This window comes from Podarcis cretensis (assembly GCF_951804945.1).
Source record: "Podarcis cretensis genome assembly, chromosome: 13".
Classification (NCBI taxonomy): domain Eukaryota; kingdom Metazoa; phylum Chordata; class Lepidosauria; order Squamata; family Lacertidae; genus Podarcis; species Podarcis cretensis.
The window spans coordinates 19,539,673-19,558,494 of NC_137182.1; the positions used below are offsets into that span (position 1 = coordinate 19,539,673).

General features: G+C 50.0%; 2 protein-coding genes across 14 annotated transcripts in view; one reads left to right on the top strand and one right to left on the bottom strand.

Annotated features, from left to right (window-relative positions):
* TSKS (testis specific serine kinase substrate) overlaps positions 1–11,658 on the top strand; it is a 28,590-nt gene extending 16,932 nt beyond the window's left edge. For 8 of the 9 annotated variants that reach the window (XM_079949609.1, XM_079949613.1, XM_079949610.1 and 5 more), the window contains 7 exons: positions 1,035–1,118; positions 3,075–3,400; positions 3,500–3,685; positions 5,556–5,714; positions 7,157–7,292; positions 10,059–10,183; positions 11,460–11,658. In XM_079949609.1, the coding sequence (XP_079805735.1) occupies positions 1,035–1,118; positions 3,075–3,400; positions 3,500–3,685; positions 5,556–5,714; positions 7,157–7,292; positions 10,059–10,183; positions 11,460–11,634 (1,191 nt within the window). In that variant the 3' untranslated portion in view covers positions 11,635–11,658. Of the gene's footprint in view, positions 1–1,034; positions 1,119–3,074; positions 3,401–3,499; positions 3,686–5,555; positions 5,715–7,156; positions 7,293–10,058; positions 10,188–11,459 lie in introns of all 9 variants that reach the window. The other variant, XM_079949616.1, reaches the window with a different exon arrangement.
* Positions 11,659–13,949: 2,291 nt separating this feature from the next.
* The window catches only part of CPT1C (carnitine palmitoyltransferase 1C), a 55,207-nt gene continuing 50,334 nt past the window's right edge, over positions 13,950–18,822 (bottom strand). For all 5 annotated transcript variants that reach the window (XM_079949489.1, XM_079949490.1, XM_079949491.1 and 2 more), the window contains 3 exons: positions 16,917–17,030; positions 16,000–16,092; positions 13,950–14,869 (listed from right to left, as the gene is read on the bottom strand). In XM_079949489.1, the coding sequence (XP_079805615.1) occupies positions 14,771–14,869; positions 16,000–16,092; positions 16,917–17,030 (306 nt within the window). In that variant the 3' untranslated portion in view covers positions 13,950–14,770. The remainder of the gene's footprint in view (positions 14,870–15,999; positions 16,093–16,916; positions 17,031–18,822) is intronic.

The window sequence follows — 18,822 nt, forward strand, 5'->3', positions numbered from 1 at the left end:
TCCCCACTATTGGGGGTTTCAGGATTCCAGGTGGGCGGTAGGGGGTTCTACGGCACAAGCTGAATCCTCCTTCCATGGAGCACTGATGGGCAGTAAGGAAATTTTACCACCAAGAAATATGCATTAGTGAGCGGTAGGTATAAAAAGGTTGACTACCCCTGAATTAAAGGGATGCTGGTGGCGCTGTGGGTTAAACCACAGAGCCTAGAACTTGCCAATCAGAAGGTTGGCAGTTCGAATCCCCACGACGGGGTGAACTCCCGTTGCTCGGTCCCTGCTCCTGCTAACCTAGCAGTTCGAAAGCATGTCAAAGTGCAAGTAGATAAATAGGTACCGTTCTGGCGGGAAGGTAAACAGCGTTTCCGAGTGCTGCTCTGGTTTGCCAGAAGCAGCTTAGTCATGCTGGCCACATGACCCGGAAGCTGTACGCCGGCTCCCTCGGCCAATAAAGCGATATGAGCGTCGCAACCCCGGAGTTGGCCACGATTGGACCTAAAGGTCAGGGGTCCCTTTACCTTTACCCCTGAATTAGATCATTATAACAAAAGAGGGGAAAAAACCCTATGGAAAATGGCATATAAAAATTTTCCTGCTCTCTGGTGTTGCATATTTATAGCACATTCAAATCGTTGTTTCTTTACTAATGTAGCTGAGTCCATAATCTCCAGCTGCTGAGGGGCAGGGGAGAGAGAAATCCATGTCCCTTTCAGCTCACCTTTCCAAAGTGTCTCCAGCTACTATATTTCTGTGGCAGTGACGCTTTTGCTCCAACTTACGTAACAAAGCGGATACTTAGCAGACTTGACTGACAAGGACCATTTCTTCAACAGAAAAACTGGTGTGAACATTTCAGCAGTCTCCTTTTCTGCAGGCATTGCATCTTACAGCTATAAGGTCACAGGCTTGGAGGCGACCCCAAAGCAACATTTAGTCGAACCTTATTCTCCACATCAATGAAGAACCATGTTAACTCACTCTGTTCCCTTTCCTGTTAGTGGGCTAGTGTTTGAATCTCTTGCGATCTTCTCCCCTAGGAGAGTTGCCGGAAGGTCTCAAAATCAGTAGAGGATGCTGAAATCAAAACCAATGTGCTCAAGAAGAACTCGGTGCTGCTGGAGGTGAGGGGGATGCCAGGAGGTCCTAGAATAAACTGAGGACCAGGCTGCATTTTGCATGCTAGGCTCATAAAAATTGCCTATATGTGTGTCACAGGGCCAACAGGAAGATCAGGTCATTCACAGGTCAGAGAGGGAGATGCGAGGCTAACATGCAATTAATTTCTTTAGTAAGAGGGAAAATACAAGGAAGCTCATACAGGCAAAACCCCCTAATGAAGAAGTTTTTGGAGGCCCTTCTCCATGTCCCCCATCCCAGAGAGGTTCAAAGGGTGGCAACAAGAGAACGGGCCTTTTCAATGGTGGCTCCCTGACTGTGGAATGCTCTCCCCCAAAGAGTTTTGCCTGGCGCCGTCATTTCATGTCTTTAGGTACCAGGCAAAAACATTCCTCTTTACCCAGGCCTATGGCTAATAAATAATTAATCTATGGTCTGTGGAGGTGTGGGGTAGGGGTGGCGGAGTATAACTATTTTTTTATTAGGCTGTCTGTCAATATGCTTTTTATTATTATTTTATTATGCTTTTATCACTGGCATTCTGTGATGTGTTTTAAATGTTGTACAGTACACCGTCCTGGGATCTTTTGCTAAAGGGCAGTATATAAATTGAATTATTATTATTATTATTATTATTATTATTATTATTACAGTGGTACCTCGGGTTGGGAGGCGGGTGGCGCTGTGGGTAAAACCTCAGTGCCTAGGACTTGCTGATCGTAAGGTCAGCGGTTTGAATCCCCGCGGCGGGGTGAGCTCCCGTCGTTCAGTCCCAGCTCCTGCCCACCTAGCAGTTCAAAAGCACCCCTAAGTGCAAGTAGATAAATAGGTACCGCTTTATATAGCGGGAAGGTAAACGGCGTTTCCGTGTGCGGCACTGGTGCTGGCTCGCCAGTTGCAGCTTTGTCATGCTGGCCACGTGACCCGGAAGTGTCTTCGGACGGCGCCAGCTCCCGGCCTCTTGAGCGAGATGAGCGCGCAACCCTAGAGTCGGTCATGACTGGCCCGTACGGGCAGGGGTACCTTTACCTTTAGCTTTACCTCGGGTTAAGTACTTAATTCGTTCCGGAGGTCCGTTCTTAACCTGAAACTGTTCTTAACCTGAAGCTCCACTTTAGCTAATGGGGCCTCCTGCTGCTGCCGTGCCGCTGGAGCACGATTTCTGTTCTTATCCTGAAGCAAAGTTCTTAACCTGAAGCACTATTTCTGGGTTAGCAGAATCTGTAACCTGAAGCGTATGTAACCTGAAGCGTATGTGAACCGAGGTACCACTGTAGTATTATTATTATTATTATTATACATTAGGGTTGACATATTTCAAAAAGTGAAAATCTGGACACAAAAGTTATTGTGTGTGTGTTTTAGCCAAAGTTGTTGAGGTTTTTTTTGCCCAAAGTGGTTGAGCATTTTTTTGCCAAAAAAATTCCCAGACGTTCCAGCAATTTCAGCCCAGACTCTGCTTAAGAGGGCAGAATACTGGCTATGTCCAGGAAATTCTGGATGTATGGCAACCATATTACACATGAATTTTATTTCCTTGCAAACTAACAAATGAATAGATAGATAGATAATTTATTACGGTCGGAGACCAGCTTATAAAACACACTTAAGGGTACAATCCCAGAAGGGAAACAAACATTTAAAACAATGTGCAACAATAAATTTAAAATTTATAAATGTGATATGCCTATAGACACTTGAACTTTAAGATAAGCTACCGCAGAGAGATGACCCAGAGTCACCCATGGAACCAAGTTTGGGGATTTTCTTAACGAATTAGTTTGGGTGTGGGGATGGTTTACGCCTACAGATCTGTACACAGAATCTGGCGACCATCCGGGTCATCTTATGATCTTTGCCTAACAGGAAAATGTCGAATTTTTAACAAATGAATAAATGAGCCAAGCAACAAATAAGTGTCATTCCCCCCCCCCCGTTCCCCAAACGCGGCCTCCATTTAGGAGAAGCTGCGTTTCTTGCAGCGGCAGGTGCAAGCAGAGGACCTTGGTCGGCAGGAGCGAGAGTGGCAGGAGCTGGAGCAGCGGATGGCGTCCGGGGTCTCCAAGCAGCTCCTTGACTTGGTGGGCAGCGCAGCAGCCTCGCCCCTGAGAGCCCCCAGCCTGGAGGAGGGTGACCTGCAGCGGGCCACCGCCGCCATCCTGGCGTCCATCAACAGCCTGCGAGGAGCGCTGGAGAGCGGGCAGCCACGAGCAGGGCCGGGGGACGAGGGGGGCGCCGACGGAAAGCTAAACACAGCCGCCACCTTGGCATGCGTGGAAGAGATCAGGTATCGAGCAGCAGTGGGGAAGGGGGCGCCTCGTTCGAGAAAGCCCTCCCTGCCTCCCAACACGGCTATCTCTTTTTCTTCTCGCTTCCCACGTTTTAGGAAATGCGTGCTGGAGCTATCCGGGAGGTCTCAGCGGGATGGGCTGACCCAAAAGGAGGTTCTGCGGTTGCTGGCCCAGTTGGGAGTACGCTTGGAGGGGGTGCTTCCCCAGTGGGAGAGGACACACCTGGAACATGGCCAGGCGCTCAGGATGCTGCGGGAGGAGCTGGATGAGGTCTCTGCCACGTACGTGTCGTTCCCGAGCCAAATCAAGGCCCCCTTTCTCAAAGGACCTCTGGCCCACGGGACAAAAGGTGGCCCTCCGAGGTTCTCTCTCTGGCCCTCACGACTCTCCCTGGGCTAGGATCCCACTTTCCTTGGGCCCCACTCCTCATTAGCCCTTCCCAAGTCCTTTGCTTGTTTGTTTTAAAAAAAATTATTAGATTTTCCACAATAATAGCAAAAGCCACAAAGCAGAATAACACACAAAAGCAGAAAAAAGAAAAGAAAAAAATACATCAATGAACAGGGAAAAAAGTAACAATAAACAGAGAAACAATAACAACAAACTTAATTCTTTACAAATCCAACCTTTTAAACATCTTGGTTGACTTCCTCTAGTCCCTCCCTTCTTAGTTTCCTTGTAGTTGAAAGTAACAGCTTTCCAATATCATTATTGAACTAAAACAATTTCCAATTATAGTCCATCTTATTCACATTTCTTAATATTCTAAATCCCATTTATTTAATTATAACTTAGTTTAATCCTAGGCCTATCTAATTTTTTATATTACAATATTTATTCAAATAGTCCTTAAATTTCCTCCAGTCCTCTTGAAACTCCTCTTCTTTCTGGTCGCAGATTCTTCCAGTCAGGTCAGCTAGCTCCGAAAAGTCCATCATCTTCATCTGCCAATCTTCCACTGTTGGTAGTTCTTGTGTTTTCCAATTTTTAGCAAGTAATATTTGGGTGGTCGTTGCCCTCTGGCCAGCTAAGAAGTGCCTTTGCCTTGTTGGTAATGCCCAAATGGAGACAGGAATGAGCACGTAGCCGCCTTCATGCTGTTTGTGTGGCTGGAATGTTGCCTCATGTACCAAGTTGACCATTACTCCACCCACTAGGGCAGGGGTAGGCAGCCTAAGGCCCGGGAGCCGGATCCAGCCCAATCGCCTTCTCAATCCGGCCCGCGAATGGTCCGGGAATCAGGGTGTTTTTACATGAGTAGAATGTGTCCTGTTATTTAAAATGCATCTCTGGGTTATTTGTGGGACCTGCCTGGTATTTTTACATGAGTAGAATGTGCCCTCTTATTTAAAATGCATCTCTGAGTTACAGGAATTCGTTCATTTTCCCCCAAAAAATATAATCCGGCCCACCACATGGTCTGAGGGACGTTGGACCGGCCCAGGGCTGAAAAAGGTTGCTGACCTCTGGGCTAGGGTCTCTGGCCCTTCCTCACCACGGGGATGTGATTCCTGGATGCTGGTCCACAAGGGAGTACAGTCAGTGCCGGATTTACGTATAAGCTAAACAAGCTATAGCTTAGGGCCTCACTCTCTTGGGGGCCCCAGAAGAAATTAAAGGGGGAAAAACTGGACATACATTTCCAAAATATAAGGTAAAGGTAAAGGGACCCCTGACCATTAGGTCCAGTCATGGTTGACTCTGGGGTTGCGGCGCTCATCTCGCTTTATCGGCCGAGGAAGCCAGCGTACAGCTTCCGGGTCATGTGGCCAGCATGACTAAGCCGCTTCTGGCGAACCAGAGCAGTGCACGGAAACGCCGTTTACCTTCCCGCCGGAGCGGTACCTATTTATCTACTTGCACTTTGACGTGCTTTTGAACTGCTAGGTTGGCAGGAGCAGGGACCGAGCAACAGGAGCTCATGGGGATTCGAACCGCCGACCTTCTGATCGTCAAGTCCTAGGCTCTGTGGTTTAACCCACAGCGCCACCCGCATCCCAAAATATAAGATAAAAAACAAATAAAATAAAACCTACATACAGCAGCAACAGTGTTTTGTGTTGTGTAGGCTCCTATGATGTAAGTCATGGGCCCTGCCTGCTAGCCTGCTCCCTAAAATATCACCGGTTTTCCCCTATCTTCCTGTTCCAGGGCCAAGCGGACGTCTGTGTCTCTCACCCAGCTCCGCGCTGACCTGGATGGCCTGTGGCAAGTGAAGTCGCTCATGGAGGATGTGTCAAGGCATCTCTCAGCACTCAAGCCCCTGGAGACACCCGACAGGCACCCTGCTAGCTGTGCCAGATGTTCCAGGTGCCGGCTTCAGAGACACACAAGGGTGGATGGAGGGTCAGGATGGGGGAATGAAAGCCGAGCCAGGAGCAAGGATGCCAAACCTGGGATAAGTGCGGGCAGGAGGCTGGGCACAGCACATTGGTGGTACGGCTCCAAGGCCGTTCATCAGCCTTTCTCAACCTGTGGGTCCCCAGATGTTGTTGAACTACAACTCCCATCACCCCTAGCTAGCAAGGCCAGAGCTCAGGGGTGATGGGAGTTGTAGTCCAACAACATCTGGGGACCCGCAGGTTGAGAACCGCTGGTTCAAATGATATAGCGGTGGCAGACTCTCACCATTTAGAAATCCCTGCACACGCATGTTATACGTTGGAGCAGCGTAACGGCAGGGCCACAAACGCACTCAGTATCACAAGATCACTGGAAATTCACGGAAGGGAAGGGGGCAATATAGTACACAAGCATGCAGGCTCATGTTAGAAGTGGCTGCCGCCAGAGCTTCAGGACAGACTTGGCAGTTTCCTGCAAAATCAGGTGTTAAGATTTGGATGCTTGCTTCTGTTTCTTCACAAAAATAATGAACCAACAAACCTCCAGTCTTCCTGGTATTGGAAGTACTAAGAGGAGACCAAACCACTGTGCCTTAAGCGGCTGATTATTTCCCTGGTCTGTGCTTCTAGAGATAGGAAGAGCTTTGCTAGATCAGACCAGTGGACTGCCCAGTCCTGCAGCCACAATGCAGTGGCTAAAAAGATGGCGGTGGGAAGCTTGCAATCAGGGCCACAGCGCAACAGCACTCTCCCCATTTGCTGTTCCCAGTAATAATAATAATAATAATAATAATAATAATAATAATAATACTTTATTATTTGTACCCTGCCCATCTGGCTGGGTTTCCCCAGCCACTCTGGGCGGCTTCCAACAGATATTAAAAATACATTAAAACATCAATCATTAAAAACTTCCCTAAACAGAGTTGCGACTGATATCCAAAGGCAATCTATAGCTGCCACAACCTTATCCTCCCTGAGTGGGCCTGTACCCATCTAATCAGCCTGCATAGCTCAGTGGGCTAGAGCGTGGTGCTGATAACACCAAGGTTGCAGGTTTGATTCCTCATATGGGACATCTGCATATTCCTGCATTGCAGGGCGTTGGGCTACAGACGATCCTCAGGGTCCCTTCCAATTCTACGATTCTATGAGTCCATAAATGGTTTTCAGAAGCGTTGAAGCCTCCAACCACCTTGGCTGGTAGATATCGATAGCCACCACCATGCAGTTTGTCATAACCATCTTTTAAAACCATCTAGATCTGTGGCCATGACTGCCTTTCCCCCCCCTTTTTTTAACCTAAGCAGGCAGAGATCCTTCAGGGAGCGCAGGATAGGAGAAGGGAAGGGGCTCCCGACCTCTTGTCCTTGCATGAACCCTGCTCCATCTTTTCTCTCCCGGCCACAGCTACAGCTTTGTGAACACGGACGCGCTGAGACAGATGGTCGAGCATGCCATGGCGCCCGTCCTGGAAGAGCTGAAGCAGAGGGCGGTCCCCCCGGGCCCATGCCCCAGCTGCCAGCGCTTGCAGAAGAAGATAATGGTACCGTGATCCCTCTGCACCCCCCACCCCACCCCCAATAAAAAGATTCCAGAGTGCAGCCTTGCTGGAGCATTCTTCTGCCCTGGGGCCAGATAAGATGGCCCTGGACCTCCAGAGATCTGGGCTCAAGTGGATCCCTCCCCCCTCTGTGGTGGGCTCACTCCCCAGAAAGCTGCTTTACATACGAGCCTAGTATTGTCAACTCTGGCGGACAGCAGCTCTCCAAGGTCTCTGGGCAAAAAGGTCTTCTCCCCATCCTGATTTACCTGGGATGCCCTGAACTAACAAGAGCTCGCGATTGAACCCAGGGCCACCTGCCTTTGAAAAAGGCCATCTCCTCCAGGGCTGGGCCTGCTCTCATAGCCTGTAGGGCTACTGCTTTTCCTGTAGCCAGTTACTGGGCGACTGCCTCCTCCGCTGCATCACTCTCTTTCTCGTTTTTCTCTGGTTTCCATAGAAATAATAGTGGCCTTACATCTTTAAAAAAGGATATTCCTTCTAGCAGGGGAAAGGGGTGGGAATTAAAACAAAGGAAAAGTTATCGACTTCTCACCCCTTAAAATTCCAGGGTTTGGGGTGTGTGAGATGAATTTACATTTATATTTCGGAAATGTTTCATTCCCTGGCCCTATACCCTTCTTTCTGTGTGCAAGCTTCAGGTTTTCTGAAAAGCAAAACAGGGGTTTCTTTATAAAAGGGTGTGTTTGTGTACGTATACTCTCAGCAGTTGCACCTTGTTCTGGAAGTTGAACAATGGGTGCCTGAAACAAAGAGAAATGTAGCTCTGCCCTCTGTAATTTTGGACTATACCTCCCATCATCCCCAGCAAGCCTAAAGGGAGAGAGCGTTTTTGTTTCCCTTCCAGCAATAGGTGTCAAGCCAGTGAAATTGCCAAGCACTGGTGGCACAGTGGCTAGCCTGTTGCCTTCTGGGTGATGCTGAGCTACTGTCTCCCTTCATCCTCGGCCACTGGCTGCGCTGGCTGAAGCCAATGGGGAGTTGTACCTTTTTGTGCAATTGCTGGAGGGTCACAGGCCAGCCACCCCCTGCCTGTAGGACTTGAATTGGGGAGGTGCTAAATTCTCCCTCAGCCTTGACAATCAGAAAGTGGCATTTAGCAGCTCAACTTTCCAGCCAGATCTTTTACAAGGTGGCTCCAAGCATCAAACAAATGCATCGAGGCTGCAGCCTGATTCTTACTTACCTGCTAGGAAGCCCTACTGGGACTTCACAGTAGACCTGTATAGCAAGGTGTGCCATTGGGTACCTATGGGAGCAGTCGGTATAAAAATATTTAAACAATTTTTACAACAGAGGGAGGCGAACTGAGGGGCCTTAAAAAAAAAAACCTCTGACATCACAGTGGGAGATGTATAGGAGCAATAAAAAAGGAAGTGGTTTTTAAAATAAAAAAAAATAGAATGCAAGGTTTTTTTGGGGGGGATGAAGAGGTGGGTTGGGGGTAGTTCTTAGGTGGCCACCAAAATCATTTCCGGGGGCACCTGTCGCCTGTGGCTTTGCCACCTGTTTTAAAGAACAGTGTTTCGTTTTAGCCCTTATTAGTGCCTTTATTAGGGACATGGGTGGCGTTGTAGGTTAAACCACAGAGCCTAGGACTTGCCGATCAGAAGGTCAGCGGTTTGAATCCCCGCGACGGGTGAGCTCCCGTTGCTCGGTCCCAGCTCCTGCCAACCTAGCAGTTCGAAAGCAAGTCAAAGTGCAAGTAGATAAATAGGTACCGCTCCGGCGGGAAGGTAAACGGCGTTTCCATGCGCAGCTCTGGTTCGCCAGAAGTGGCTTAGTCATGCTGGCCACATGACCCGGAAGCTGTATGCTGGCTCCCTCGGCCAATAAAGCAAGATGAGCGCCGCAACCCCAGAGTCGGTCACGACTGGACCTAATGGTCAGGGGTCCCTTTACCCTTTACCTAGTGCCTTTTGGGGTTCCCAATCCCCCAAGCACAGCTTTTTCACACGGCTCCTTTTCGGCTGCAGCGCATTACCCCAGCTGCACCAGAGATGGAGGCCTCTGTGGTTGCCATGGGTGCCTCTCGCCCATGCTGCTAGCCCCCTTGAAGGAAGCAGGCCCACACAGCCTTCCTTAAAATAACCTGAGCCATGCGCTCGGTGCTCAACACAAGCTAGTATCTGCCCTGGGAGGCAGCGCCTGGGCTCACATTCTCAGCAGCACATACCTGGCTGCTGAAAAAACCGATACGGGACATGCAAAATGTCTTTTGCAGCAAATACCAAACTTACTTCTGCCCCTCGTTTGTGGCCGAATGAGACAGGTGGCAGAGCTTGCTAGACCAGCAGCCCCTAGCTGTAGCTGGCAGCTGCATCTTTTGATACCAAATTATCTTGGTCGGCAACCTTTTGACATATCAGCTGCTACCTTGCAGTATCTTCTGGCCCTGTGCACCTGATTTTCTCATCCTCAGCTGGCATCCCATTGCTTTAGGATCATGCACAGCCACCAGGGGGTGCTGGAGAAACATGAGAGGCTCAGTTAACTTCCTACTGAAATACCTCTGCCGTTTCCAAGTGGACCCCTGTCCTATCACCATCTCCTAACAGCCAAAGCATAGCAAGCTGGTATGGCTCTCCAAATCGACAGCTGTAGTTGGTGGTGACTGCTGGCAGCCCTAAATTGCTGGCTTGCCCCTACCCTGGTTGGGTGATGGCTCTGTAGTCCTTCCTTCTCTCTCTCTCTCTCTCTCTCTCTCTCTTTTACCCAACTCCAATTGCTCTGGTCACTGGGAGGCAGGATCTGGAACACACGGCTGTGGACACTCGCGCACGAGCAAACGCCCTGAGTTCGAATGTACGCCTGGCCCAGGATGATGCCCTGAGAGCCAAGAACTATCTGGAGCGGACCAAGATCGCCACAGAGTGAGTAAGCAAAGGGGGGGGGGACTCTACAGACAGTGCCTGCTCTGCCTTGCACATTCTACAGGCCCATGGAACTCCCTGATCCTGGAGCCAAACCCTTGCAAAATTCCTCCTCCACCATGATGGTGTCTCGGCCCAGTATTCCTGAAGCAGCATCTCCATCTCCATTGTTCAGTCTGGACACTGAGGTCCAGCTCCAAGGGCGGTTCCCTCACTGCGAGAAGTGAGGTTACAGGGAACCAAGCAGAGGGCCTTCTCGGTAGTCGCGCCCACCCTGTGGAACGGCCTCCCATCAGATGTCAAGGAAATAAACAACTAACTTATTTTCAGAAGACATCTGAAGGCAGTCCTGTTTAGGGAAGTTTTTAATGTCTGATGTTTTATTGTGTTTTTAACATTCTGTTGGGAGCCGCCCAGAGCGGCTGGGGAAACACAGCCAGATAGATGGGGTATTAATCATCATCATCATCATCATCATCACCATCCAAGGGTAAATGCATGAATTAGGGCTATCAGCTGATTGAAGACATTTTAACCGACTAACCAAATGAGTTTTACTTAATGGTAAATTAAATCTGCATGCAGCTAAACCTAACTTGGGTGGTGGTTGTTTAGGATAATGCTTAGCTTTCCACATAGGTTACACCCACTCAAAATTTAAAGCATGCAGATGCTCGCACAGAATCCTGGAAGCTGTTGTTTACTCCTCACAGGGTGACGGTTCTCAGCACTGTTTGCAGCTACAGTTCCCAGGATTCCTTGGGGTCGAGTGCTTTCAATGTGTGGGACGCTCTCTCTCCCACTCTGCTCTTCCCATCAGCTGACTTGGGAAAGCCAAACCACAGAGTGGCCGCCTGAGTCAGCGCTTGTGGTTCGTTCTCGCCAAAGAAACCACCGCTGGGATACTGAAAAGCAAACCTCGACTTCGGGTTGTGGTTTGTTTAGAAATAAAAGCAAGCCGCAAGTGCCGGTTCGGATGTGATGGTAAAAGCCAGCCACTCTGCGGTTTGTTTCGCTGCTCAGCTAAGGGAAGGGCTGAGCGGGAGAGTTCAGGCTCCCTGCACCAGTGCACAGCAAAACTCATGCATGGTTGCGGTTAAATGACAGGCTCAAAGGATGGGGCAGGAGGGACCCAAACAGCTCATGACGGGGTGCTGGTTAGTAAGGCTGCCTATCAGCCGGGATCCGGTGGCAGGGGACACACACAGAATGGCAGGTTGTGGGTCTATAACCCTAAGCAACCATCTCAAATGCTTCTCCTTCTCCTTTCTTGCAGGGATAAAGCCACTGCCCTGGATTACCTCCAGAACAAGCTGAGTTCCCTCCACTCGCAGCTGTCCCTGGTCTCCCAGGAGGGAGGGCCCCAGTCCCCAGCGGCCTCCACCACTTCCTCTGTAAGCCTCGCCAAGCGGAACTCCTGCCCTTCCGAATTAAATCGTGACCCCCAATAAAAGAGAGATGGCTGTGACTTAAAAGCTGTCTACCTCGTCTGTTTGGAAGCCAGGGAGCGGCTCCAGGGGAGGAACCAGAGAGGGGACCTCTTTTGTATTTGCTCCACAGCCGAGTCTGGAGGGAGCCAGCCGAGGAACTGGCTGTAGAATTTACGGGTGGAATTCAGTGCGTCTTTATGATTCGATCATTTGCTGTCAAGCATAAGCATTTCCACTTTCCAAGACAGAGTGCTCTCCCATCTTTCCCTCCTGCTGGCTTTCTGGGGGTTCTCCCCCCCCCCCAGCATGAATTTGGGGGAGACACAAGGGTAGCAGGGTGGCGGATGCCCCGTGGCACCATTGGGATGGGGTTAGTTGAATCTGGCCCTATGTGCTGGGTGCATACATTTTTATTCCAGCAGACCACAGTTCAATGCAGGAGGATGGGAGGCGGGAGGCAAGGGAATGGAAGAATAGCAAGGGAAGTTGTGGGGAGGTGTAGATGCATGGAGCAAGATAAGAGAAGCTGCAGGTGAGGGTTGCATGCTTCTGTCTTCCTCTGCTTGCTGCTGCCCTGCTCCAAATCCCCAGCAGCTTTTGCCCTGTGCCTCATTTTCCAACACAGGGAGCATGCATTTTAAACACTGCCAGGGGGTCCAGTTGAAGGCAAATGTGGAGTGGTGAATAACTTAACACTCATTGCTTCTCCCTGTCTAATTTGCTCCCACTGAGAGTGGCTTTTCCTCTTCGAAAAAGAGCACAGCCTGCAATTGCCATCTTTCTCGCAATATGCAGTTTGGGCCTCTGAATTTCGCACAGTATACAGTTTGCTCCATTCACAGTGTCTGGGGAAGGAGTCGAAACATGGACCTGTTTTCCTTTGCTTGAGATACCTCGCAAAGAGACCCAGCTCTGCACCTGAGCTGTCAAGCAAACATGAGAACTGTCACACACGCATGAGAACTGTCACATTCCCTCTGCAGGAATGGCTTTCCCCACCATTGCCTCCTATGAAGGCAGCAGACCACCTTTTCGAAAGCTGGCTTGGCACATGTGAACCAAGTAGAGTTTCATGTGGACGTTGAGAGACCTGAAGGATGTGTTTTGCTACGAACTTGCGTTCTCAGAAGGCGAGGCAGTGTGGTGAGGTCCAGTGCAAGCACTTCTCCTGGCAGCTGCAACGGATTGTAAATCTGGGCATTTGGGCACATACAAAGCAGCTGTGTCTAGTTCCAAACACCCAACATGCTCATACTTTCAACCTGCTTTGTGCTGTAATTGCACAAAGGCAAACACTGCTTCTAAATATCCTTCACTGCCAGTGATGGCAGCCTACAAGAACCCAGAATTCCCAAGATTTAGGCAGCATCGGAGGTACCGTATTATTTGCTCTATAAGACTCACTTTTTCCATCCTAAAAAGTAAGGGGAAATGTGTGTGTGTCTTATGGAGCGAATGCAGGCTGCACAGCTATCCCAGAAGCCAGAACAGGAAGAGGGATTGCTGCTTTCTCTGCACAGCAATCCCTCTTGCTGTTCTGGCTTCTGAGAGTCAGAATATTTTTTTTCTTGCTTTCCTCCTCCAAAAACTAGGTGTGTCTTATGGTCTGGTGTGTCTTATAGAGCAAAAAATACAGTATATAAAGCACACACCACTTTAATTAGTCCATGGCTTCCCCACAAAGAGTCCTAGGAACTGTAGTTTGCTAAGAGTGCTGAGTGTTGTTAGGAGACCCCTGTACTTGGAGAGATACACTTCTCAGAGCTCCCTGGGAAGAGAGATTGATTGTAAAAGCACTCTGGGAATTGCAGCTCTTTGAGGAGCGTTGGGGTCTTCGTTAACAACTCTCAGCACCCTTAAACTACAGTTTCAAGGATTCTATGTGGGGAAGTCATAGCTGCTTAAAGTAACGTAATAGAACCTCAAACTCTTCTCACTGAATCACAGCCCTCCATCTTACGCTCTCCTACTGTAATAAAAGGAACAGGACCCTCACTTCCTCACCCCATCCTCCCTTATCTTAGGCACTAACATTCCATTTCACATATTGCAACATCCAGACCTTGCATTGAAAACAGGCCTTTGGCTTCAAACTAAGCCTGAATTGCAAAACGGAACGGAATGGCGAGCAGCGTTCTCTTGCGACAGAAGCTGCAAGCTGCCACATTCTGCCACACGCTTCCTGGAAGCAGAAAATGCTAAATGGGGCAACATACTGCCTCCCCAGAGCTTGGGCTGCTCTGTCCCTCCTCTCGGTTAACGCCACCCCCCAGCCGCAGCTGACAACCGGCACCGGCCATCACCTCCCAGTTGACAAAAGGCCACACGTGATTCCGTTTTGTAAGATCTCCCACCCTGTGGTTTTATTCAGGTCTGTGACGCTAGCAAAACAAGACAAAAAAGACCCACCCGTTGTTCTTCTGCCGTTCCTTGCAACTCAAATTTCCCCAGAGGCGTACAAAACCCTGCAATAAATTAAGACCAACTTTCCCTCCCCGCACCAACTTTGTGGGGATTCCTGGATCCTGGAGAAGGGGTTCCCCTCTAAATATCACCCATCACCCCATCCGCAGTGCCTCAGGAACAGAGGGTCAGCGGCAGAAACAGGGATGGAATCCTTTGAATGGGAAGTGCTAGAAAGGGGACGCAGCCCAGCTGCTGTGGGTGGAAGTGGTTGGAGCGGGCAAGGAAAAGAACTTCTTAGCTGCTGGAGAGAAGAAGAGGAAGGGGAACTGCTGCTTTTAAAACGCCCTGCGATGGCTGCAATGGGAGCACTTAAGATTCCCCAAGAGCCAAACTCTTCTGTTCTAAGTGAACCACGGTCCTCCAACCACACATGTGCCCTAGAAGAAGCAAGATTTTGCTACCAGCCGCAACCCGTTTTAGACTTCTACCAACCCAAAAGCAGGGAGATGCTGAGCAGAGGGAGAGGGTCGTTTGCCTACGTGGCATCCGGCACAGGGTCCAAATCTCCCAAATCCGAGAACGGAAGAGGGGCGTGCCCGTCCATTGTGCTTGTGGGAATCCTCAGGCAGGCCCGGCCCCTCTTCATCCCTCGCTTCAAAATGTTCCTGCGGATCAGAGGACAGAAAACACACACACACTCCAAAGTGTGTCTGGGGAGCTGGCTGTGTAAATCCCGCTGGCGTTTATTCAGTCACTGGCCACGGCCAGCGGGGGAGTTTTTGTCCAGTTGGAAAAGGGCCAAGACGTCCACCATGGCCTTCCGGATGTTAAGTCCAAACCGGTGTGCGTCCTGGAGAAAGAAGCAGGGGAGGTGAGATTGGGGAACTCGACAAGCCTAAAATATTTCAAAGCCTGAGCTTACTTAAAAAAAAATGGAAAATCTGGTGTGGAAAGTTTCTTGCTCCGAAAAAGGAGAGCACGTTGCCCCAGTTATCCCTCCAGATGGCTCAAGCAAGTAAGCAGTGGGAAAAACCAAGGGAATCCTCAAGAGTTACTAAGCAATCTAAGCTGAGGAAGAAATCAAGACAGGAGCGAGGCAGCAGTTAACCGCACTGAGCAAGTTGGAGTTAACTCTTCATTAGCAAAAACAGGAGTATTAGGCCTAATGAGCGCAGCAACTCCTCTTTGATATGTCTTGCCCCCATGAAGTAGTTGCAGAGATGGAAGCCTTCCCACAGCTGCCCAAGTCCCCTCCTCTTCAGGGTTTCCCCCATGCAATCTGAGATACTGCCCATGTGAAGCCAACTCCTCCGCCCTTTTCATGCCTCTACTGGTTCTGGGAGACTGAAGGGGAGGGAAGCTATTTGCTGAATTCCGCTCCTGCTTCAGCTTTGTCTTCTGATTCTGGACTTCTCTCTGCCACTTCCACGGCTGCCTAAGTCTCCTCCTCTCAAGGGTTTCCCCCCCCCCAAGCATTCTGAGACTGCATCTGTGTGCCTACCTTTGCTACTCTCACTTCATGCCTCTCCTGTTCCTGGGACACCAAGGGAGGAGATATCCATGACTCTTCACCAGCCTGACTCATCTCTGCCTCTTGGCCTCCCTCATCCCACTCTCCGTCTGCTTCTGGCTTCTCTCTGCCACAGACTCTCCCTTCTCACTAAGCCCTGTCACCCCTTCAGCTTCTGACTCCTCCTCCTCCCAATCTGCTCCCTCTTCTCCCTCTGACCACTCATTGCTGTCCCACTACCACTCCCCAAACTCTGAGCCATCTTCCCTTGGTGGTTCCCTAGCTGGTTCCTCGCACCATTGCTCCACAGCCAACCAGTCTGTGACAAAATATTCCCTGAGCCAGTGCCTCCCGACAGACGATACAGGCAGCTTGTAAGAAGCTCACTGCCTACCAAGCCCTGCTAACCATCCATTGAGGCACCCTAACATCCCAGCATGGCTTATGTGCCCCTCCTGGCACACACTTACCGTCTCCTTGCTGGAGAATTTGCATGACACGTGGAAGTTTATGAGATCTTCGCCCACGATGACGTATGACACACCATAACCGTCGTCATCGACCTGCCCAGGGGTGGAGAGAAAGGGGAAAAACAGCCTGAGAAAGAAACTCAGATCTTAGACCTCTGTCCTCTCCCACATCCGACAGAGCAGTGTTCCTAGAGGATGCAAGAGAGTGCTGGCTCTCAGACCGCCAGCTCTAAGTCACTCGGACACCACTTTCCACCATACCCCCCAGAGAACCCTGGAGGCCTGACCTTAATAAATAACAACAACAACAACAAGAACAACAACAATTATTATTATTTATTTATACCCCCTATCTGAGTTTCCCCAGCCACTCTGGGCAGCTCCCAACATAATATTACAAGCATGATAAAACATCAAACATTAAAAACTTCCCTAAACAGGACTGCCTTCAGGTGTCTTCTAAAAGTCAGATAGTTCTTTGTTTCCTTGACATCTGGTGGGAGGGCGTACCACAGGGCGGGTGCCACTACCGAGAAGGCCCTCTGCCTGGTTCCTTGTAACCTCATTTTTCACAGAGAGGGAACTACCAGAAGGCCCTCGGAGCTGGACCTCAGTGTCTGGGCTGAACAATGGGGGTGAAGGTGCTCCTTCAGGTATACTGGGCCAAGGCCATTTAGGGCTTTAAAGGTCAGCACCAACACTTTGAATTGTGCCCGGAAATGTACTGGGAGCCAATGTAGGTCTTTCAAGAGGGTGTTATGTGGGCTCGCCAGCCACTCCCAGTCACCAGTCTAGCTGCTGCATTCTGGATTAATTGTAGTTTCTGGGTCACCTTCAAAGGTAGCCCCACGTAGAGTGCATTACAGTAGTCTAAGATAACCAGAGCATGCACCACTCTGGCGAGACAGTCTACTCACCGGTCCAAATCCTCCCCCAAAAGAAACGTAGTCTGGGTGGTTCTGGAGGTCAAAGAGCTCCATCTGCTGAATGGGAGTCTGGCTGGTGGAGAGTCGCCATGGCTCAGACAGCACCTGGCAGAGGGGAGAAAGGGGCCGAGGATCAAATGGGTGAGGGGTTCTGCCACAATGGGTACCCTCTCCCCCACCCCACCCTTGCTGCTCCCCACAGAACCTCTCCCCTCAAAACAGTATCTTTCAAAAGGGCCTGTGACTTCTCAGCCCAAACTGGTCCTCTTATGCATTGCTGGTACAGTGGTGCCTTGCAAGACGAAATTAATCCGTTCCGTGAGGCTCTTCGTATAGCGGTTTTTTCGTCTTGCGAAGCAAGCCCATTGACAGCTTAGCGGATTAGCGCTATTAGCGGTTTAGCGGCTTTTAGCGGATCAGCTGATAAGTGGCTTAGCGGCTTAGGAAAAGGGGGGGAAGGGAAAAAACCCCGCAGGAACTCGCAAGACATTTTCGTCTTGCGAAGCAAGCCCATAGGGAAATTCGTTTTGCGAAGCGCCTCCAAAACGGAAAACCCTTTCGTCTAGTGGTTTTCCATCTTGCGAGGCGTTCGTCTTGCGGGGCACCACTGTATCAGCAACACTATTTATTTTTATTTATCAAGACCCTGCCTATACAGTGGACGCTCGGGTTGAGAACGTGATCCGTGCGGGATGCATGTTCGCAACCCACAGCAGCGCGTCTGCACCCGCGTGGGTTGTGATTTAGCGCTTCTGCGCATACGCGACCGCCGAAACCTGGAAATAACCTTCCGGGTTTTGGCTGGTTCGTAACCCGAAAAAACGCAGCCTGAAACGCCTGTAACCTTAGGTATGACTGTACTGCTTAAAGTTATCTCCAAGCTAAGTCCAAGCTAAAAAAACAGCAGCAGCAAAGGCGCACAATTAAACCGTCAATGCAAATGACTGATAAATAGATATGTACATAAAGTTTCCTCTTCTGATACATGTCCCCACTTAGCACTTCTCAGGCTCCTGGCTCTCGCCCAGGAGCCCCACCCCCCCCACTGGGTGCTCACTCAGGACCCAACAAACTCACTGATCACCCCCCAAAAAGAGGGTTCCTGGAACCTACTGGCCATCACCCAGTTTCCTCACCATAGGGCTTGCTTTTTACACCACTCACCCTGTGAGCTGTAGGATCGGGATGTCAGCACACCTGGATGCCTGCGACCACCAGCTTTCCAGATTTTGTTTTCGATAAGCAAGGTTCTAGCCCTCAACATTTCAGGGGAAGACGACCCTAGCAGGAACCAATGGTGAGGATCTCGCCTATTCCCTTCACTGGGGCAACAGGCTCCTGCTGCCGCCTAGGTGAGGGAAGGCCGCACCTCTCTGAGACGTGTGCACATTGCTCAGAAACAGTCCCAGTTCTGCACACGCAGCAAGCCTGACCTGACATGCACCATTAGCGGCGACTCTTGCACAGAAGCTGCTGACATGGGGAAACTGGTGAGACGAGTGTTGGATTAAATCTTCCCCTGCTTCTAGTGCATCCCAGCAAATGCCACTCCCATAGATCCTTCTTTTTAAAAAAAACTTTGGTAAACTTCTGAAACATGCCTGGCCAGGGTGTAGGGTGGAACTGACTTATGGTGAGGAGGATTTCTAGGGGAGAATCCGTGGATGAGGACAGGTTCACAAAACAGTCCTCCCTGTCGCTCGCCTATCGTAAGCCCTACCACTGCATTTTCTTCCGTCTCAGCTAATGGGTTGGACCACACCGTTACCCAGATAACACCTGGTTTTGCCTAGCTGCTGCTTCAACAAATAAGTTACGCCTTCAGGGTGAAGATTTGTGTTTCCAACCCTTTTTGCACCTGCCTATCCTTCACCTGAGAGACGCGGGTGGTGCTGTG